This window comes from Anoplopoma fimbria, chromosome 15 (genome assembly GCF_027596085.1).
Source record: "Anoplopoma fimbria isolate UVic2021 breed Golden Eagle Sablefish chromosome 15, Afim_UVic_2022, whole genome shotgun sequence".
Lineage (NCBI taxonomy): Eukaryota > Metazoa > Chordata > Actinopteri > Perciformes > Anoplopomatidae > Anoplopoma > Anoplopoma fimbria.
In genome coordinates, this window is record NC_072463.1 from 1,823,042 (window position 1) to 1,845,275 (window position 22,234).

Here is a 22,234-nt window from a genome sequence, read left to right on the forward strand (position 1 = left end):
GGCTGCTAAGGAGTGCCCGGGGGTTAGGTGTCTCGCTCAAGGACACCTCAGCATGTTGACTGTAGAGGGGTTCGAACCACCGACCTTGTGGTTACGGACGAGCGCTCTACCTGGTGTGCCACAGCCGCCCCCAGAGTGTGAAGGGATTATTAATGTTTCGTCCTCCGTCCACCCTCACCGTGTTCAGGAACAGATATCTCTGGCACGTCAGTTTTAGCTCCTCCTCCCTCTGCTCCGCGTGGAGTCGGAGCTCCTCCCACCGCTCCACCACTTCCTGCTGCACTTCCTGAAGAGAGAGCTTCAACTGCGGCGTGCAGCGGTCCAGGATGGACTCGACGGCGTCCAGCTGCTCCTGCAACTACACACAGGGTTTAAAGATCATTTTAACTTTCACAATAAAAGTCTACTGAATTGTTTTATTTTGACCTTTGACAAATGCAGAAAATATATATTAAAAACAAATAACTAACTGACAGTCATATATGTTAAGCCTTGAATCCCCTGAAACCAGCAGCACACACGGGACCAGTCGTACAGATTAGCTGACAAGTTCATCTAAACCTCAGACTATAAGAAGTGGACGTAGTCGTCATAAAATAAGATAATCCTTTATTAGTCCCGCAGCGGGGAAATTTGCAAGACGTGACGTCACTCATTGGCTTGTGGACTGACGTTTGAAGCCTTGTGAACAGGAAGTGACCATATTAGGACTGAGGAGGAGTGACGTAGAGACGCCGTATACGTCTCTGGTGTCGACCTGTCAATCAGTGTGTAGCCCCGCCCTAAAGCATCCCCTGCTTTATGGTCTGTTTGACTCTAAATGGAGCATCATTTACTAAATGAACATCATGCTGTATTGAAGAAGACTTGAAACTAGAGATTGAGACCATAAACTCATGTTTACAATGTTTACTGAGGGAATAAATCAAGAGAGAAGTAGAGTCATTTTCTCATAGACTTCTATACAACCAGAGGAGTCGCCCCCTGGTGGACAGGAGAGAGAATGCAGCTTTACTTCACTTTTCAGAACCGGAGGTTGACTCCTGATCCTTTGATTAATGCTCTTGGTGAAAAAAACCCAATGTGAAATAAAGAGATAGTAACCCAAATGGATAAATAACATGCAGAAGGGTGAATGCGATGCTAGTCTACAACCCTCGCCTCTCTGCGTCTCTACCTGTTGCTCCGTGGCAGCCAGCTCGTGGAGCAGAGCTTCATGTTTCCTCAGCTGTGACATCACTCCTCTCAAATCCTTGGCCACGTCATCGGGGATGCTCTTCTGTCGCTCCTTCAGAGAGAAAGAGAGAGAGAGAGAGAGAGAGAGAGAGTTATTTTTTTACCTGAACATGTGAGGATGTGATGGTGGATAGACGGCGTACCTTGATGAGGGTCAGAGCGTCGGTCAGGTCTCGGTAAAAGCGGTGACACTCCTCGGCTCTCTGCAGCTGATCCTGACGCTCCCTGGCCACGCTCCTCAAATCCTCCCAGCATGCACTGCAAACAAAAAAAGTCAAACACAAAGCTGAATCTACCTTTAAAGCCCTTCATCTCTTACACAACGTTTAGAAAGGAAACAGCGTGAGGAACCTTTAGAGAATGATCCGATAATGTAGATGTAAAGCTTTCAACAAGTAAAGAACATTTTTAGATTCATCTGCATTTTACTGGTCTAACAGAATACCTCGCCAGCTTTCTGTCTGTTTGAGGGAACCCCTGCATGTTTACCTGAGCTGCTGCAGCGTCTCTCGGACTGCAGAGCTCTGTGGATGCTTGTTGCGGATCAGTCGAGCAGCCAGCTCTCTGCAGCTCTGCAGTCTCTCCTCTCCGACTTCCAGCTGACTCAGGAAACCTTCAAACTTCCCGCGAAGCAACTGAAACGTCAGAAACACAAACCTCTTTACTTTAGAGTGCTACCCTAATCACCTTTTAAAGTTGAACCAACATTTACCGTCTTTGCCCTAATCACCTTTTATTATATATATATAATACATATGTACATATATACATATACATACATACATATATTTAAATATTCATATATATCCTTTAAATAATGTACCACCAGTACTATAAATACTAAGCATCTTTTGGATCTCGACCAATATTAGATTTATGAGGTTGGTACAGAGAACAATAAATATTTGGGAGTTTAAGAAATGTGACTGCTTTATTACCAATAAATAATTAATAAATCAATATTTGAAAAAATAAAAATAAAAACATAATACGCAAAATAAATCCACAAAGACCTTTTAAGTTTTGATTATTAAAGAACAGTGACCGTCGTATTATTTAACGGTGCAAAAATAAACCTGCTGGACAAACTAACAGAGACAATGTTTCAAATGTTTGACAGTCACTTCTGACGTTTACATATCGGCAGACGGACACATAATATCTCCTATAATATCTTATAGTACACATTTAAATAATGAGATGTAACCTGGACATGTTGGTAGTCGTTGCCCAGGTCCTGAGACTCTGCTGTCTGTCTCTGCTGGTCCATCCAGTCCTCCAACTCTGAGGACTCTCGTCTGAACTCGTGGAGGTGGAGGACTTCCTTTAGCCTCTGACCTCTGGAGGGAGAGAGAGGTTAGTTATATTGTATTGTTTGCCTTCTGATGTTGCTCAGCAGGTGGAGCTGTGCTTTTGATACTATACATATCAAGTGAACACACAGCCATGAAACAGTATTTACCTGAGAGCAGCCTGGTGCTGCAGCTGCTGGTTCAGGCTGCTGAGGCGACTGTGAGGCCTGCTGAGCTCCTCCAGGCTCCAGTTGTGAACCGCCTGCTCCACCTGGTCTCCCAGCTCCTCCACCTCCACCTCCAGCACCTCCAGCTGGCCCTCCAACACCTACAGCCGGGGAACCGCATACACCTGCTGCTGAACTTCACATTTGACCATTTTGTTTAAAACAGATATTTACAGAAAGTTTTGGAAAATAAGCATTTCATTTTGGGGGTTCCAACTGTGCACAAGATGCAAAACAAGGTTGACAAATACAAAGTAAAGATTGCTTTAAGTGTCCTAAGAGTTTCAGTATGAGAAGGAGTTCCACAGGGAAGGATCTGAGGTCCCCTAATGTTTTGGTTTAGGTTTAATGCGTTAGTTTTCCTCATTGTAATGTCTGAAAATGACTACACCTATGTCAGATGCTGTTGAGTTTTGTATTTACAAACACACAGAAATCTGTAATTCTATTTTGGTCACCTATCAATGGTGTCATAACCTCTTTGTGCAGCGTCATCAATGTCCAGCTTTAAGACACATTTTTACAACACATGTTTCAGATCTTGGTGGTTTTACACAATATTTTAACGGGATGAAGGTTTTTAGTCGTTGTCCATCTTTAAGACGTCCTGTGTCTGCTGAACAATGTCTGCGAAACACAGATTTTTTACATGAAACTGCTTTATTCAGTGTTTTTACCGGTTTTAAACAGCAGGTCTATTTGTTTTGGAGGGGAGGAGACCCATTTGCATTCAGTGCATTTAAGAGCAGACCTGTCAGAGTGTGTTGTACCTGGTGTTTGGTGAGGAGACTCTGCGTGGCCAGCTGGTCTTTGCCGTAGTCGTCGGTGTTCACCAGAGCGAGGGTCTCGGTGAGCCGGGACTCCAGCTCGGAGCAGTCCAACAGCAGCTGGAGACGGTTCACGTTCAGAGAGAGTTCAGCACACAATGCTTCCAAAAACAAACACTTTCTCAAATGTATGTTAATAATCCTGTCTCTCTGGCCCTCTCACCTGCTCTCTGGTGATGGCCTTGCTCAGGTGAGCTGCTCTCCTTTTGCAGGCCTCCTCTAGCTCCTCCCACTCTGCACTCAGGTGTTTACACCTACAAACAGCCACATTCATTTATCAAAGAGAAGAGAACATTTTGACATGAAATGCAAAGAAAAAATGTCACAGTGGACCCTGAAGAAAAACACAACAGCACCTCTGGAGCACCTCCTCTCCGTCTGATTTGCTGGATTTGGCCAGGCCCCGCCCCTTCTCCAGGATGTGGTTCAGGTGTTTTCGGTGGGCGTTCACTTCCGCCTGCAGCTCCTATGTGAACACATCCTGTTTTAGCCGTTATTTTGATTTATAGAAGGTTCAGCATGAATAAAATGGACCTTTTTATGTCATTATTAGTGGTGTAACGGAGCGTTGTGAATCTGTGATCCGTACTGATCCCCCTCACGATTCACGATTATTTTGAGCTGTTTAGATGAACGATCGGGATAAAAGTGGCCTTTTTAATAAGTGATGAACTGGAATCCACCTTGTGTTTCTGCATGAGGCTGATGGCTCCAGCCAGAGACTTGTCGTATCCTGTAGATCCAGAGGCAGGAACATGTTCAGAGATCCAGCTGAGCTCCAGGTCCACGTCATGATAAAACCCAAACAGCAGCACCGACGCCTCCAGCTGAGCTCGACGCCGGTCCAGAGGCTTCTGGAGGGACTTGAACCTGCAGCACAAAGAATCCTCGAATCAGCCTCATCGGCTTCAGGTCCCACTAAGTCTCATAGACAACACTGTCATCCTTTTCCTCCTGCTGTTTCTACTCAAGTTTTTCATGATTCAGTTATAATCTTTATATGTAAACTGACGACTTGTGGACCAATGACAGAATCCCGTTTTAACCCTCTAAACCCCAAAGCAGTTTCAGGGCGTTTTTTTTGCTCCTGTCACGTTTTTCTCTCTGTGTTCTTGATTTTCACTGTAATATAAAGTCTGCTCCTCTATGGAAACAGAGATGGACTCACAGAGTGAGGTAGGTGTCGGTCTCCTGGAGGATCCTCTGGGAGTCGAAATGATTGGAGGCGAGGCGTTTGGCCCTGCTGACGATGGAGTTGATCTTCTCCGCCAGCTCCTTGGCCTCCTGCTCCAGCTGCTGATGCTCCTTCACACAGAACAAACATCAGTTAGTATAATAAATAAAGTTTTACTGTGTAATTTAACCAGATGGACCACTATGGAGGTCATATAAAATGATCTCACCTTCAGAAGCTGTCTGCTGGAGCGGAGGTCGTGACCTTTGGCAGCGTTGTTCAGCATCCACTGGATGGCCTCAATCTTCAGCTTGGCATCCTGAGGAAGAAATAATGAATTAGTTTTCTTTTTTTTAGCCTCCAGTAGTTGATCCTCGGTCAGTTCCTCATCAGTGTTCTACCTGCAGCAGCTCCATCAGCTGCTCCTGCTGCCCCGCCTGTCTCAGTTTGTCTCCTCTGTCGGCCATCTTGTCTTGAAGTCTCCTCCACCGGCTGCTGACCTGAGTCGACTTCCTGCTGATGCTCTGACTGCTGTAGTGCTCTTCAGCCAGCATCTCCTGCCCCAGCTGGACATGAACATGCATCATTTAAAGTACGCAATGTGTGACATGTTTTTTTTGTTGGTTGAACAAAACTGGGAACCAGTTTACCTGAAGCAGTCTGTCCAGCCACACCTGGTTGGCCTGCATCTCCCTCTCGGCCGCCTCGTGTCTCTTCAGCTTCGGGAGGACGTTGGTGGGGTCGCGGTACGACTCGTCCTCCGCCACCTTGAACTTCTCCTCCATCCACAGCAGCAGCTCGTCTGCGTCTCTCTGGAACTCCTGCAGAAAGAATCAGTTATAACATTAAAATATAAAGTCAACACATTATTTAAAAGTTTCTCCGACACTGACAAGTTCAATTATGTTTTTATATCTTATATTATTGTTAAATATTTTGTTTGATTTGTTTCCGTCTCGTTGCCTCCTGAAATGTTTTAATCCTGGGTCAAAAGCACTTTGTAACTTATGTATAAATAAAGTGTATTAATATTAAAGTCCCAGCTAAACAGAAGTTCCTCTGTTCTGTGAGTATTGCACAGTGAAACGGAATATTTGAGCTGTGCACATTTGATTTGACTGGTAAAAAGTGGGCGTTTAAAAATGTATGAAAAGAGCCAAAGATGATCACTGTAATACTAGAAGCAAACCCTTAAAACAGCATCTGTATTGGGATGATTCTGTCTTGCATTGTGATCACGATCAGCGGTTTTCTGCTGTAAGACTGATACCTGATATTTCTTTGAGGCCAGCAGCAGACTCCTCCTCTGCCTGCTGCTCTCCTTCAACTTCATGTTGGCCTTCTGGATGCTGCTGCTCCTCTCCTTGATGCTGCAACATAAAAACACACATCGCTTCCACTGTAGCTTTCATTCTGTTGGACTCACAGTGGACATGTGAACCAGCTGAACATCTGGAGCTGTGCGTCTGTCTCCACACCGTGTCTCTTACCGTTTGGCAGCGTAGTGTCGTTGGTTGATGAGCTCCTGGCTGCGTTCGGTGAAACGATCCACTCGTTGGTCCAAAGCCTTCAGGAGACCCTCCAGCTCGTCCTGTCGGCCCAGCAGACTGTGGACGCCGTCCACCGAGTCCTGAACAACAAACACACATAGAATCATCAAAACACAACATCTGTCCCTGTTTTCATAGGTCTTTCTCATTTCCCCAATTCCTAAAATGCATCTTGAGGATGGAGGAGGTTTGCCAGAGGAGCTATGAGCGAGGAAACACCGGTGTATCCTCTGAGGAAATGTTTTCAGCACAGGTACCCAAATAAAAGAGTCGTGACACACATCTGTAATGATCTAAAAAAACAGCTGGACTGATAAACTGTTCATAAGAAGAGACGTAGTCGTCATAACGTCTCCCATCGGTTTGTGGACTGATGTTTTGAAGCCTCGAGTTCGTCTATTTAGCCGTCGCCATCTTGTTTTTCTGCAACCAGTGAACAGGAAGTGACCATATATGGACTGAGGAGGAGTGACGTTTTAGGCCCCGCCCTAAAGCATCCCCTGCTTTATGGTCTGTTTGACTCTAAATGGAGCATCATTTACTAAATGAGCAGGAGGCAAGGAAAGGAATCCAGGAAGCACAAAATGGGAAATGAGAAAGACCCAATGTCTGTATTCACTGTAAATCTATGTTCAGGATGGACCATGAACTCTCGTCCCTCACCCCGACATCTTTGACCTTCAGACGAGCTTCGTGTCCAGACAGTGACGCCTCGATGCGGTCTCCCTCCTGGTTCAGCCTCTGGAGCTCCGCCCCCTGCTCCAACTGCTCCCTCCTACTGGTCCACAGCTCGTCAAGCTTGGACCAATCGGCTTTGAGCTTGTCCAGGTTTTGCTGGATGTCCACACCTCCCGGTTTCCCATTGGATGAGCCCTGCTGAAGAGATTTCCCCAACTTCTCCATCTCCTTCCACCTGAGGAAACAACATGGTGGACGGATGTTATTATTGAGCTTTTCTGTGCATTTCTTTCCATATGGTACAAACAATAACAACGCTGATGTATTTACGACTTTATGATGTTATTTTGAGTGTTAATGGAGCAGCTACAATGTTAGCATAGCCTAGCACCAATCGATCCAAACTCCATTCAGGAAACAAGCATTTTAAAGGTTGTTTGCTTGTCGTCTTGCGGAGAGAACTAACATAGCAGGAATTCTGACTTTTTAAAAATGATCATTATTATGTTGATATTTCGGCATTCCTTTTTATCGGTTTATTGCAAATAAATGACAATAGAATTGTTTATTTGGGGTGTATACAGCTGTAGTGAATACTCCTCCAGATGATGCTTTGAACCCAGACAAGACGGCGTTTAGATTCCCAGGATATCTTGGACACAACATGTACAACGCAGCAATGATGGTTGTTTCAAGAGGTGACGGCCTTCAACTTCACCTGCTCCTCTGCTCCTCCATCTCCAGCCGGAGCTCCCGGTGCTGCTCCAGCAGGGCCGCGGCCGAGGCCACGTCGGTGGCCGTCTCCTCCTGCAGGAGGCGCTCCTGGGCCGAGGTGGCCCAGCGCTGCAGCTCCTTGGCCCGTCGCTGGAAGCTCTGCAGGCTGCGGGCCTCCTCCAGGAGCCGCTGTCTGTCTGCAGCCTGATGCTTCAGCTGGTCCACAACAGCAGACACAGTTTAGGCTCTGAAGCTCGTTATTTAAGCTCTTTAATGATGTGATATTTAAGGTGTCACAGTGGTAACGCTGAATAAAAAATAATAAGAGACATCTGGTATATGTCAGTGCTAAGAAACAACATTGATATGATCCATTTCTATTTTTTGTGCAGTGTGAGAAACTTCCACAAAAATGTCCAATTCCTAAAACAGCTCTAGAAATTCATATTATATTCCACTTTAATGGAGTCAAAGCTTTTGACAAACTATAGTACTCATCATAACTACTAAATATTCATTGATTTTCTGAATTTTAAGCCCTTAAATGTTTGTTTAAATGATGCCACTTGTGTTTTTATGGATCAAACACTGCAGTGCTCCATAATACAGCAGTGATGCCCCTAGTGGACACCAGGAGAATAACATGTATTAAGCCTGTTATTTTTCTACACAAAATATTAATTAGATATGTAAACATCCAGGGTTTGTCTTCAGATTTCTGGCAGCAGTCAAAGTTTTATATTTTAAATTTAAAAAATCATGACTACAATTTAGCGGTCATGTCAACAGAATCCTGTGAACCAGCAGAAGTCTGAAGATGTGTCTTACTGCTCTCAGAGGATCTAAAACAGTTCAGTCTGTGAAGATGAATCAAACTCAAACCTGATCCAGCAGAGTCTCCAGACCCTGAACCTCCTCCACGATGGCTGCGCTCTCTGCTGGACTGCAGTCCTGCTTCCTGGAACACAAGAAATACAAACCATGGACTATAAGATGCAGTTAAACATGAAGAAAGAAAAACCACAAACACAGATTAAGTTAAGTTAAGTTAAAACTTGAGATAAACTTAAATAACTTAAGAGTTTTACGGCAACAGATCTGAAATTACTTTAAGCCTTCATTTAAAAAAAAAAAAACTGTTGATGTCTTTAGGACGAAAATGTCAAATAACTGGAATAAAGATATATATACTTTAATGTTATTTCCTACTTTCACCAGTTCAATTTTTTAACCGACATCAGTTCTGATCATAACTAGCAAATATTAATTCATGTTCAGATATTAAACCCTTTAAATGCCAGATTGTTAATATGATGCTTCTATTTTTAATGGAGAAAAAAAACATTAATTTTAGTATTTTCTCTAAATTAAAACCTAGGGATGATTTTTATTTATTTTCATCTAGACAGTCTGGATATATGTCAATGATTTGCAATTCAAGTAATTTAATGTTTTTCTATTGTTTGTGCAGTGAGAGATGAATGAAAACTAAAAATGTTATTATTATAAATATTTTCCCCTTTAATTGCATCAAATCTTACCAAATATTCATACATTTCTACAGAATTTCAACCCTTTCAATGACATATTATGCTTCTCTTGTTTTTATGGATCACACACTGCAGTGCTCCATAATAAAGCAGTGATGCCCCTAGTGGACACCAGGAGAACAACATGTATTATCCCCATAGAGCAAAGGAAGATATGCATATTAGATTGTCTGATATAATAGAATGAATGATTTTATGCTGTAATGGGATGAGATATTGTGGTTTTAGTGGGTTTTAATGGGTAAAAAGTGTCTGTTTATAGGCTACACAGTTTATTATAGGAGCCAAGGTTCATTGCATTAACACAGCTAAAAATGATTTAACAATTAAAATAAATAAATATAAATTAAAAAGCCCAAAAATGTCCCTAGAGAGACATTAGGGTTATTTAAGTTTCATGAGACAAAAGTTTAGTTTTTTTAATCGAATGAAATAAAATCTTTGCATTAAACTTCTTCCACATTGTAGAAGTGTTTTCATAAATGATAAAAGGTTTCTCCAGCCTGAATCAGAAACGCATACATCTTGGCGACGCTCTTCAGGTAGGCGATCTTGGCCTCCAGGGTCTGGATGTCTCTGAGGGTCTGGCTCTGGGTCTTCTCCTCGGCCAGCAGGGTGAAGGAGCTGCAGCCCACGTCCACGACGTCGAGGCCGGACAGCTGACCCTGCAGCTGAGCTTTGGCCTCCTGGCAGCTCTGCAGGAAGGACTGGACGTCGGCCGTGCTCAGCAGCTCGTGTCCCTTCTCGTCCTTCAGCTGCTGGATCCGATCCCACCTGCGGACAACAGGGACCAGAATCACAGGTTAGTGCAGGTTGATCCACATCAAAAGGTCAAAGGTCACTTGAGATGCTCGGGTTCATGATGGTACCTGCTGGAGACCTTCTTCTGTCTGGCCTGGATCTCTCTCTGTTTACTGTGCCGGCTCTTCACCAACTCCTCCGCCATTCGGATGATGTCATCCAACTGGCCACGCCCACTCACCAACTCAGTCAGGAAGTTCTAAAACAGGAAGCCAAATCTCAAATTTAAATATTTCTCTTTTAAATGTTTTAGTTTTCAAAACACATAAACTCAGATCGACCATTTCAAAAGATACAATACATTTTAAAAACTGTCCTAAACAGTCTGTTTCACTTCTGTTACTTCTCAAAATCAAATTGCCTTCGTAGATTAATTAAATTGTATTGGATTGAATTGAATTGAATGAACATAAAATAACAATAATTTCACAAATAAACAAAAGTCAGCTGTACAGTTATACAAAATATATTGTGTTGATCTGATTGGATCTATTTGTAAAAGAGATAACTGAAGCAGCCTGCACTTCATCCTCTGAAGTCTCTTCTCAGAGAAACACTTTAGTTTTCTACATCCGTCACCTCGTATTTGGCCTGAACGACTCCCAGGTTGTCACCGTCGGTGCTGAAGGTGTTCAGGATGTTCTCTTTGTCCTCCATCCACGACTCAAACTCCTGGCAGCTGTTGTAGAATCGATGCAGACGCAGCATCTCCTGCAGACTCTTTGTCTTCGTCTGCAAACAAACAAACCAGAAAATCATATCTAAATGTTTGCAGCATCTTTATAACTTCCTCCAGATAAACGCCGGTATAATCAAACTCTATTTCCCATGCTGCCCCTCTCACCGTGACCAGGTGGAACAGGGAGTTGTAGTCCCGGTCCAGCCCGGCCTGCGTGCTCTCCACTGTGTCTCTCTGGTACTGTGGGTCCAGAAGCCACGTCGTCTGGATCTCGGCGGTGCCGCGACGCATCGAGCGACTGCGCCTCGGACGACTTAGCTTCCTGCTCGGGCTCTCTGGCACGCCATTGGTGGAGACGGGAGGGGAGGCGGGAGGAGCCTGAGTGTAGTGAGGTAGAAAATGATCAGATCTATTATTGATCTAACATTACTCATCTTTACAGGCAGGTCTTAAAGGACTAAGGATGTCACGAGAACAGATGCTTCAATACCGAGATGATGCCAAATTCAGAAAACATGACGGTAGTCGTTTTTCTATCGGAGATCAGGGCTCAAGACAAATGTTGTACTGTCGTCTCTGAGACATCAGAACAGTCGCCTGATAATGCTCCATTATGAACAACAAAGTCTGTGTTGGAGTCTACAGGAGGCAACCTCCAGTTCTGCCAAGTCAAGCCAAAGCTTCATGTGTTAAAGCTGCATTCTCTCTACTGTCCACCAGGGGGCGACTCCTCTGGTTGTATAGAAGTCTATGAGAAAATGACTCTACTTCTCTCTTGATTTATTCCCTCAGTAAACATTGTAAACATGAGTTTATGGTCTCAATCTCTAGTTTCAAGTCTTCTTCAATACAGCATGATGTTCATTTAGTAAATGATGCTCCATTTAGAGTCAAACAGACCATAAAGCAGGGGATGCTTTAGGGCGGGGCTACACACTGATTGACAGGTCGACACCAGAGACGTATACGGCGTCTCTACGTCACTCCTCCTCAGTCCATATATGGTCACTTCCTGTTCACTGGTTGCAGAAAAACAAGATGGCGACGGCTAAATAGACGAACTCGAGGCTTCAAAACCTCAGTCAATGATAATAAATCTGCAAAAAACAATATCTAAAGGGTAATAAAGTAGCGAATGTTTAAGTACATTTATTGTTTGTTTTATTACCATCGAGTTTCACGGCTACGGTCATCGACTACGTCTCTGGTATCGTGACATCCCTTTAGAAGCCTAAAGACTCATTTAAAGAGGTGACTGATAATTGATCCAATCTAAAGTGATTATTGATCGTACGGTGGCCGGCAGCAGGCTCAGGTAGGTTTTGGGGACGAGCTGCTGGTTTCCTCGGCCGTCTCTGGCCAGAACTCGGTCTCCGTCCGGCTCGGTGCCGACGATGGTTACGATCTCATTACGATCCCACGGAAACTGACCTGCAATCAGTTTAGTTCAGATTACATTTAAAAGGAACAGTTCAACCAAAAACTGCACCAAGCAAATCTGTCAGAAGCAACTAAATATCACATTTTCAGAGATGAAAATGTGTTATTCCAAAGTTTAATAACAATATTTATAATAATAATAATAATAAGTAAATAATATTAATAACTGATTACTAAAATTAATAATAATCATAATCAGAGTAAAAAAGATGGAAAATAAAACCGAAAAAATAAGACAATATAAAATAGATATTCATACATGCATAGAAAATAAAACCTTGTTAATAATAATAATAATAATAATATTTAAATCAGTACACATCCCGGTGCATGTGTACAGACCAAACATCCTTTGGAGTTTGACAAATTTATCCACCAAAAGCTAACATCTAATATTTGTGTCACTTCCCATCATGCACTGCTGCAGACTTCCAGTACCTCTGCTGTATTTGAAGCGGACCTTGGCCTTGCTGTTGTCACTCTGAGAGGGGGAGCTCCCGGAGCCCCTGCCCCCCCTGGCGCCAGTTGGCGGTGATGTCACAGCTCCTGGACCCTCCTCGTCTCCGGATGAGTCGCTGTATTGGATCATCTTACTCTGCTGAGGCTCCGCCTACACAGGAAGTGAGTCAGCGTCATTTTTCAGAGCTGTGACTCCTGTGGACGGATCCACCAGCTGTGAGTTTGATTTTTACATTACATTACATTACAGTCATTTAGCAGACGCTTTTCTCCAAAGCGACTTACAGTCAGTAGTATGTTACATATCATTCACCCATTCACACACTGATGACAGGCTACCATCAAGGTGCCACCATCAGACTCTAACTAACATTCATCATCCAGTCCACACCGATGGCAAGCCTTCAGGAGCAACTTGGGGTTAAGTGTCTTGCCAAGGACACATCGACTGCCGAAGCCGGGTATCGAACCACCGACCTTCTGACTGGAGAACTACCTTGCTCTCCACTACGCCACAGCCGCCCACGATTTAAGTCCGTACTCACAGTCAGAGCCGTTAGCTGTGCGGCGCTCCTCGCCTGCTCCGTCAGTCTCTTTATCTCCGAGGCGTAGGCCGCCATCTCCCTCTCCAACCGCAGGTGGCGCTGCAGCAACGCCGCCGTGCTCGACTCGTCCTTCCCATGATCCTCGCTGGTCAGCAGCGGTTTCCTGTCACCCAGCCAGGAGTCGGCCTCCGCCACATCTGCAAAGTACTGAACGGAGGGAAAGCAGTTAGCAGCGTGATGGTCCGAGGATCCGGTCCCCGTAAACCACAAACACACTAAATAACTATAATGTGGTTTATGGGGACACGGCAGGAAGATCAAGATAACACGACCAAGATTCCTGTTTGGATGGTCAAAAAAAACTTATTGTGACATCTAGACAATATTTATAAATGTTGTGAAAACACAAAAACCCCAAAGTCACCAAAGACACCGTCATTATAAGCCTGACAATACATCCTCAATGATTTGAAGGAAGCTCTAATTGCTTTGGATTTTAATTGGAAACTTCTGAAAGCCTTTAAAAATAAAAACTTTTAGTTGTTTTTCTTCCCAATCGGACATGCTAATCAATATCCTAGCTAAATGATGGCAACTTTGCAAATTACACAAGAGTTTTGTGTAATTATTGTTGAAAAGTATTAAAGGAACAAAAGAAAATGGTTTAATCGCAGTTATTATTTTGAGTTGTGGTGTTATATACTTGTCTCTTATAAATAGAAATGAAATAAGTATTGACTGGCGATGACCAGGTGGCAACCTCCAGTGAAGTCAAAGCTTCATGTGTTAAAGCTGCATTCTCTCTAATGTCCATCAGGGGGCGACTCCTCTGGTTGTATAGAAGTCTATGAGAAAATGACTCAAACAGACCATAAAGCAGGGTATGCTTTAGGGCGGGGCTACACACTGATTGACAGGCGTCTCTACGTCACTCCTCCTCAGTCCAAATATGGTCACTTAAGTTAATTGGTTGCGAAAGAAAACCACATTAAATAATGACTACGTTCCCTCCTAAACAGCTGATGGCAAACAGATAAAACAAACTTCACTGTATATTAACTTAATAATGGCATTTCTTTGTTCACCTGCTTGATGGCGGCGGCGGCCTGCAGTCTGTTGCGGCGTCCCGTGGCCTCCTCGGTCAGGTGGCCCCACTGCTTCTTCAGGGCTCGGATCCACTTCTGGATGGCTCGCTGGTTGAGCTGACTCTGTTTGGACAGCAGGTCCTGACCACGACCCAGAACCCCCTGGTACAGAGACTCCTGGGCCTGAAGCTCCGCCTCCAACGCCTGACAGGATGCAATCAGACCCATTTACAAAATAGTAGTGTTCACAAAGGAGAACGAGAGGATATCGTACAGTTTGTTGTTTGCTTGTAGAGTGACTTGCTCAAAGGCACTGAGGCAGCTGTTGAAAGAGTTGTCCTACCAACCAGCTGGACTGTTTAAGCTGCATGTCAAAATAAATCAATAAAAAAATATTGATGTTTTTATTTTAATTAACCTTAAAAAAAGGTCTCTATTATGTAATTTGTATTTTATTTTTTAATGTCGTTTTTCTTTATTATTTTCACGTTTTGCACTTATTTTTGGTATTTAACATGCTCTACAAATAAATCATGCATTGCTTTTGAAGTTTATTTTTGGTTGCTTTTAGTGTGTGTGTGTGTGTGTGTGTGTGTGTGTGTGTGTGTGTGTGTGTGTGTGTGTGTTTCACCTTGTGTGTGTGCGTGTGTGTGTGTGTGTGTGTGTGCGTGTGCGTGTGTGTGTGTGTTTCACCTGTGTGTGTGTGTGTGTGTGTTTCACTTGTGTGTGTGTGTGTGTGTGTGTTGTGTGTGTGTGTGTGTGTGTGTGTGTGTTTGTGTGTGTGTGTGTGTGCTCCACCTTGTGTTTGTGTGCGTGTGCGTGTGTGTGTGTGTGTGTGTGCGTGTGTGTGTGTGTGTGTGTGTGTGTGTGTGTGTGTGTGTGTGTGCGTGTGCGTGTGTGTGTGCGTGTGTGTGTGTGTGTGTGTGTGTGTGTGCTCCACCTTGTGTTTGTGCTGGGTCAGCTGGATGTGGTTCAGGTCTCGTCCGAGTCCGGCCGTCTGCAGCCTCAACCAGCGTTCATAGAGCCAGGCCTCCACCTCCTCACAGTCATAGAAGAACTCAAACAGCCTCAACTGGGCCTCCAGCTGTCTCCTCCTGGAGGGGGGGAGGGGAGGAGGAGAGAGAGGAGAGGACACAGGAGAGGAGAGGAAAAGAGTGGACAAGAGGAAACAAGAGGAGAGAGACGAGGAAATGACACAGGAGAGGACAAGATAGGAAGGGAGAGGAGAGGAGTCGAGGGAAGAGGATATGAGCGGCGAGTAAGGGAGGAAACAAGATGAGAGGGTAGGAGGAGACGAGGGAGAAGATGAGAGGAGATGGATGTGTAAAGGAGTGATACATATTCATATCTGTTGTTTAGCAATCAATATGTGTAAAAGTGAAACAGAAGGAAACCTGCTGCTGCTGAGGGAAACCAGAGATCTGTACTGAGAGTCCAGAGCTCTCACTCTGCCCTGAATCTGCTGACCGTCTCTCACCTTCACCTGAGAGGAAGAGACAGAATGGTTGACGACGCACCTGACAGTATGGTTTCAAATACATAATCAATATCTCACCTTCAGCACCGTGATATGAACGTAGTCAGTGTCTCACCTTCAGTGTCTTGCTGCTGATGGCGGCGATGGTTTCACCGTGAGCTGAGATCTGAGCTTCCAGGAGATCCTGCTTCTGAAGGAGAGACTCCACCTCCGCCAGCTGTTTCCCCAGTTCAGAGGAACTGGCCTGGGACTGGGAGACAGAGGGGGAGAGGGGATTCATTAACCTTAGATTTTCATCTTTCTGACGCTCCTTGAACACATCATGTGTGACGAACACTTCTGCAAGAAAACGCAATCAAAGCTAAGCTTAAAATTGTGATATTTCATCAAAAACAATTTATTCTAAATGTCTTTTTTAAAATGTCACTACAAATAAACCGTTTGTTTTAACCAGATTCTGTAAAAAACATTAAATTCTGAGCTCCTCAGTGAAACTATGAAGACATGATTGATTCATCTGAGACCAACAGTCATGTGACAACAAATCTGTGAAACTTTGACTGAACTTCATGCTGCTGAACACAGAGCATAAGCTGTAGAAAGAGTAGAGCGAGTTTACGCATATAGACGCTCAATTGTTACATTTTACAGATAGAGAGACTTTTATTTTGTGAACGCAAAGACTTCCTGTTATAATAACCATTATTATACGTTTCAGTGTGAACTCACCTGCAGTTCTTTTAGTTCCTGGGAGACGAGCTCGATGTCTCGGAGGACGCCCAGGTTTTCAACTATGTTTCCCAGCAGCCCCCTCTGCTCTTGGAGCTGCTGCAGGAGGTCCTTCCATCGATGGCTAATGTTCTCCTCTCTTACAAACACATAACACACACAACAATATAATATATTATATATTTTTTTTTCTTCAGAAGATTGTCCACAGTTTTAGTCCCGTTTTAAACCTCCGTATCGGCTCACGGAGGCGATAGGATATGATGATGATTAAAATGTGTCTTTCTGTCACCTCCTGATGATCTGCTCCTTGCTGTGGTAGTTTCCTCTCTCGATGGTCTCCGCCATGTCTCTCAGGGCGGCGAAGCGCGGCTCTCTGGCCAGAGCGTCGGTGGCCAGCGCCTCCAGACGCCGGCCAGCCGCCTGGGCCTCCTCCAGGGAGGACAGACCCCGGATGTCCTGCCTCCGGATCAGACGCAGCGTGTCCTCCAGGTAGCCCTCCCTCAGTGCTGCCTGAGACACCACAACAAACACTGAGGATACGAGCAAGGATCCAGCTACCATCGCTTCAACATTATGAAAGCAACAAGTCACAAATGTAAGAAGACACTAACAATCCTTGTATGTCAAACAACAAACTGGGGGCAGATGTTGTTACCTTCCTCTCAAACTTCTGGGCGAGCTGCTCCAGGTTCTCCAGACGGAGCAGCGCCTCCTGCAGGGCTCGCTCTCGCTCGTGTTCGGCTCTCTCCAGCAGAACCCAACTCTTCTCTATGTCACTGAGGGTTTTACCTTACACACACACACACACACACACACACACACACACACACACACACACACACACACACACACACACACACACACACACACACACACACACAAACCGCAATGATAGAAAACACAGAAAATGTGGTGTTATGGAAGGACACACAACTCAATCTAATTAGTCTTTACGTGTGTGTGTGTGTGTGTGTGTGTGTGTGTGTGTGTGTGTGTGTGTGTGTGTGTGTGTGTGTGTGTGTGTGTGTGTGTGTGTGTGTGTGTGTCTGTGTGTGTGTGTTATACCCTCTGGAGGATTGTAAGCCCATTGGTTGTTGGCTGCCAGCTGAGTCTTCAGACTGAACAGATGAGCTTCGATCGCCCCGCGCTCCTAAAGACAGAAACAGAAATAAATAAAAGAATAAATATTTAAAAAAGAGAACAAAATACAATTTAAAAACTCTGTATTTATTTCATTTACTAAATAATTGATGTTGCTGTAGGAGTGGAATAATCTGTCTAACTACTTTGTATCTCAACTCATCATAAACAGTATATTTTTTATTTATTTGTATTCAGTTCTCTCACATAACATAAGATTTATTAATGAGCACAACTTCTGTTCATGTTAAACTCAAAAGTCAAATCGAATCGTGAATTTGAAGAATCATGAAACGCTTCACATTAAATAATAAAGTTGTACAACTCGCTTTGGCGATACTGCACTTTATTATATCATCATTAATTATGCCAATACAAATAATTCATTTTAATTTAATCTTAAGAGAGACTGACATCTCTACACAGTTTTAGTGGCTGAAAAATATCAGATTTAAAAAAAAATACAGGACTGAATACACTGAAGAAGAGATTTGACCTGAAGGCTGAGAAACAAGTATAAGTGAATATGAGTCTTACCTGATATTTGGGAGGTTTCTCCACCGTCCTGTAGGTCTTGAACGCCATCATCAGCTTCTGCGTCTCCCTCACAGAGTTTGGGAATCGTCTGTCGTTCAGCTGCAGCACCTTCAGTCAGTCGGAGAAGAACCAACAAGCTCAGCATCGTGTCCTCACATCCAAACGACAACACTCACTTTTGTTGTTGTTGCTGATACCTTGGTCTTGATCCAGTGAAGCAGATCTGAGACCAGCCTCTCATACTGGACCTTCATGTCATCCAGCTCCATCAGCATCCCGACTATCTGAGGATGCAAAGAGGAAAGATTCTGAATCACTCAGACGTCTCGTTATCACACAGAAGTCCTCGCTGTTATCATTTAAACCTTTGGTAACAATAAATATCTCTTAATTACGGCCGCAATGACTCACAGATTTTTGATTTCCAGTTCAACAATATTCAACTAGAGCTGCAGATAAAGGAGTGTTTTCATTATCAATTAATCTGCCAGCTGAAAAATATACTGTAGAAAATGTAAATCAATATTGGATAAATGACGGAGCCAACATCCTAAAGCTCAAACAGAAGTCTTAAAAGTTCTTTGTCTTGTCCAACCAAGAGTAAAAAACAAAACAAAATATTAGTTCCCCATCACATAATAAATGAAAAGTGGTAAATCTGATCAATTCAGAGGCTGGAAACTACTTTGTCACTTTTGCTTGAAAATGACACGATGATGAAATAGTCTGTTAATCGTATCTTATAAAAGTATAAACATTTTGATCTGAGAATAAAACAGTGGAGTTCTGCTTGGTTTCTCCACAGTATATATTAATACAAACTGAAATATGTTTTCCAAACTGGTTTTAAGTTACCAGACCATTTATTTTGGTTTATAATAGAAAAGAAAATTGATATTTTCACCTGGTTGAGCTGTAAAAATGTTTACACTCATATCTTAAATGCAGATAAAAAAAGAGATAGCATCGATTCTGTCAAATGAGCAGATACGACCATAAAAAGCTGAGTGTCATCAGCGTAGATGTGGAAAGTCCACCACCAGGGAGTGACAGAAAAGACAGTGGCACTGAGATCGAACCCTGAGGAACCTCACTTGTTATTTCAAAGGGTTATTGAGAAGTTACCGTCGATTAATTCATAGAACTCTTGCATGACTTTACATAGAAACACTGTAAACAACAGGACTGGACGCTGCTGTAGAGACACGTTTAACAAACCTTGTTTTGGGATCTTGTGGAAGATTCTCTCCTGTACTGCTTCTTCACCCACCGACCACTCAGACTTCCTCCCACTGACATACTGTTAACTCTTATACACACCTACAGCACATTATCCAGACAAACACCTTGAAAACACCTGGAGCACAACCTTTACACCTATCAGCTGTAGACAAAAGAGACCTTAAGAGAGCTTTGACACACCTGTGACACCTGGAACTTACAGTGTAGTACCCAGGAAGTCACTAAACATAACCCTGAACACGCCAGGTACAGCTCTTCTTTAGAATATATAACGGAGGAAATCAATACAGATGCTTCTGGAAACCTTCATCACCTCCGAAATACACCTGGAATACACCTGAATATGCTTTTAGAAACATGCACCACACGTTAAAGAAACACCTCATACACCTGTTTTGGTTTCAACATTTTGGTTGAAACCTCTAGCACACCTGGAATGCACCTGTACACACCTGGTGCATACAGTATAACTGCTGGAGATGCTTCTTGATTACTCAACCACACCTGTGCACACCTGGCACCAGTGTAACTCCAATTTAAGCTTTTATAGAGGTTTTAGAAACTCCTTCATACCTGGAGATACTAGACCACACCTGAAGCCGTTTGCTACATCCGCTTTTAGCCTGAAAAGTATTTTTGGAAACCTCTAATGTACCTGGAATGCACCTGGTGAAGACATTATAACTGCTAAGGATGATTCTAAATACCCATGACACACCTGGCATACCTGTAACCACCAATTCAGACGTGTAAAGTCTTTGTCCAAACCACTGCATACCTGGAATCACCCACTACGGATAACTTTCTAATCTGCTAGAAACACACCTACACACCTGAACCATCGTTAAGTGACCCCGGGTAACATACCTGGTTCACCTGCTACATAAACACAAACCGCCAACAGAGCTTGATCTCCAACCATCATGACACAACATTAGCAGGTCAGTGGTTTATTGATCCACACATTGGATATCAGTTGTGTGTTTTAATCAAGTAGAACTTTCTCAATTATCAGAGATGTGTTCAATCCAATGAGTCAATGTGGATCAAATGTCTGTTTTTTGGCTTCTCAGGTGAATTAAACACCTGGAAAACTAAAAGAACTTCATCACATTGATGCAAAAAGCATATACTGTACCTCTAAATTTGCCTTAAAGCTTTATACAAACAGAATTATTGATGGGATGTGTCCCTCAACATAAACAGGATAGCAATACTTCTATTGTCTCACAGTATAAATACATCATCACTTCATCAAAGCCTACAAAGTGGATATTTGTAGTTCTACTTAAGGAGAGAAACTGAGGACTTTTTACACCACAGAATCAGACTACAGCTTTGTTTGAGAGTCAAAGAACTGCCGGCTGAAATCCTGAGAAAGCTGAGAAACAGGAGGAATAACAACGTTTTCAGCCGACACAAAGAGAATCAGCATCTGTTCTCGGTCACAAAGAACAGAAACACTTTCAGCTACAACGAAGCTCTCAAAACAAAACATGTAGGCTTACCAACAACCCAACAGAGAAAACTAAGAACTACACACACATGAAATGCCCCTTGAATCCACAGTGAAATCCTCAGTAGTTTAGCTTTGACTGAGCAGAACCAGACTGAAGCCTCCTTCCTGCTTCTCTGAGCAAACTGCAGGTAAAGGTGTGGAGCTTCAGAAGCTGTCAGCTCTGAGAAGGTTTCTGCTGCAGCTTCTCAGAGTGAGATCTGATCTGATGAGCTTAGAGTCTGAAGCCCCGCCCACAGAGGACTACACCGGATAGAGAGGACACGGTCACCTGACCTGCTGACTGTCACTGGTATATGTACAAAGAGTACAAGGTAGAAGAAACACTCTGTTAGAGGTAAAAGTACAAAGAGTACACGGTAAAATAAATACTCTGTTAGAGGTAAAAGTACAAAGAGTACACGGTAAAATAAATACTCTGTTAGAGGTAAAAGTACAAAGAATACAAGGTAAAATAAATACTCTGTCACAGGTAAGAGTACAAGGAATACACAGTAAAAATACTTTGTTGGAGGTATAAGTACAAAGAGTACACATAAGAAAAAGACTGTCACAGGTAAAAGTACAAACTCAAGACTGTGAAAATACTACGTTTTCCTGCATTGAAAAGTAAAAGTATGTCAGTATAATCAGTTAAATGTAGTTGAAATATAAACACAGTGACTGATGTACTATTACCCAGAGTCCAAAGCGACACCTTCAAAATGTTTGTTTTGTCCAAACCTCAACATTAATTAAAATTATTTACATTATTATGGATACTTTAACATTATTACATCTGAAACCAGCTAATGTTTTTACAGGAGTAAATGAGTTTATTTCCTTAAAGTCAATTCACCGATTAATCATTTCAAAGTATTTTCGTTTCTTTTTTCTGCAAAAAAATACACTTGTAAAGTTACTTTAACTGTCATATGAATGTAGTGAAATAAAAAATACAATATTTTACACTGAGATGTATTTTAGTGTAAGTATAAAGGGTCATGAGAAGAGAATACTCAAGTAAAGTACCTCATATTTGTACTTAAGAACAGTACTTGAGTAAATATACTTGATTAAATGCCACCACAGCCTATAGATCTTAATAATTATTGTCTAATTTTGCAATTTATTTGTATGATATAAAAGGTAAGCAACATGTCCTTTTGTTCTTTACATTTATTTAATATTCATGTGGGTATTTATTTATTCATCTTATTCTTTAGTTACAACTCGTGGTGTATCTGTGTTTATCCTCCTCAGGTTCTCTCATCAGTGACATTAATACAAACACTTTGATTTGTGTTGCTGTGGCTTCAGTGTGCTGTAGCTCAGTCAGCAGGTGAGTCTAATC

At 42.9% G+C, this 22,234-nt stretch overlaps 1 protein-coding gene across 1 annotated transcript in view; it reads right to left on the bottom strand.

Annotated features, from left to right (window-relative positions):
* The window catches only part of sptbn5 (spectrin, beta, non-erythrocytic 5), a 56,010-nt gene that overhangs the window by 22,825 nt on the left and 10,951 nt on the right, over positions 1 to 22,234 (bottom strand). Inside the window, 36 exon segments of the mRNA XM_054614250.1 lie at positions 179 to 358; positions 1,178 to 1,288; positions 1,380 to 1,494; positions 1,726 to 1,871; positions 2,444 to 2,576; positions 2,699 to 2,856; positions 3,526 to 3,642; positions 3,746 to 3,836; positions 3,939 to 4,048; positions 4,266 to 4,452; positions 4,751 to 4,887; positions 4,986 to 5,075; positions 5,158 to 5,322; positions 5,407 to 5,577; positions 6,027 to 6,126; positions 6,247 to 6,386; positions 6,970 to 7,219; positions 7,703 to 7,914; positions 8,581 to 8,656; positions 9,771 to 10,022; positions 10,118 to 10,248; positions 10,629 to 10,781; positions 10,894 to 11,106; positions 12,023 to 12,159; positions 12,607 to 12,729; positions 13,154 to 13,379; positions 14,258 to 14,461; positions 15,198 to 15,351; positions 15,652 to 15,740; positions 15,850 to 15,984; positions 16,464 to 16,602; positions 16,756 to 16,976; positions 17,122 to 17,255; positions 17,532 to 17,616; positions 18,144 to 18,251; positions 18,341 to 18,427. Coding sequence (XP_054470225.1) covers positions 179 to 358; positions 1,178 to 1,288; positions 1,380 to 1,494; positions 1,726 to 1,871; positions 2,444 to 2,576; positions 2,699 to 2,856; positions 3,526 to 3,642; positions 3,746 to 3,836; positions 3,939 to 4,048; positions 4,266 to 4,452; positions 4,751 to 4,887; positions 4,986 to 5,075; positions 5,158 to 5,322; positions 5,407 to 5,577; positions 6,027 to 6,126; positions 6,247 to 6,386; positions 6,970 to 7,219; positions 7,703 to 7,914; positions 8,581 to 8,656; positions 9,771 to 10,022; positions 10,118 to 10,248; positions 10,629 to 10,781; positions 10,894 to 11,106; positions 12,023 to 12,159; positions 12,607 to 12,729; positions 13,154 to 13,379; positions 14,258 to 14,461; positions 15,198 to 15,351; positions 15,652 to 15,740; positions 15,850 to 15,984; positions 16,464 to 16,602; positions 16,756 to 16,976; positions 17,122 to 17,255; positions 17,532 to 17,616; positions 18,144 to 18,251; positions 18,341 to 18,427 — 5,280 coding nt within the window.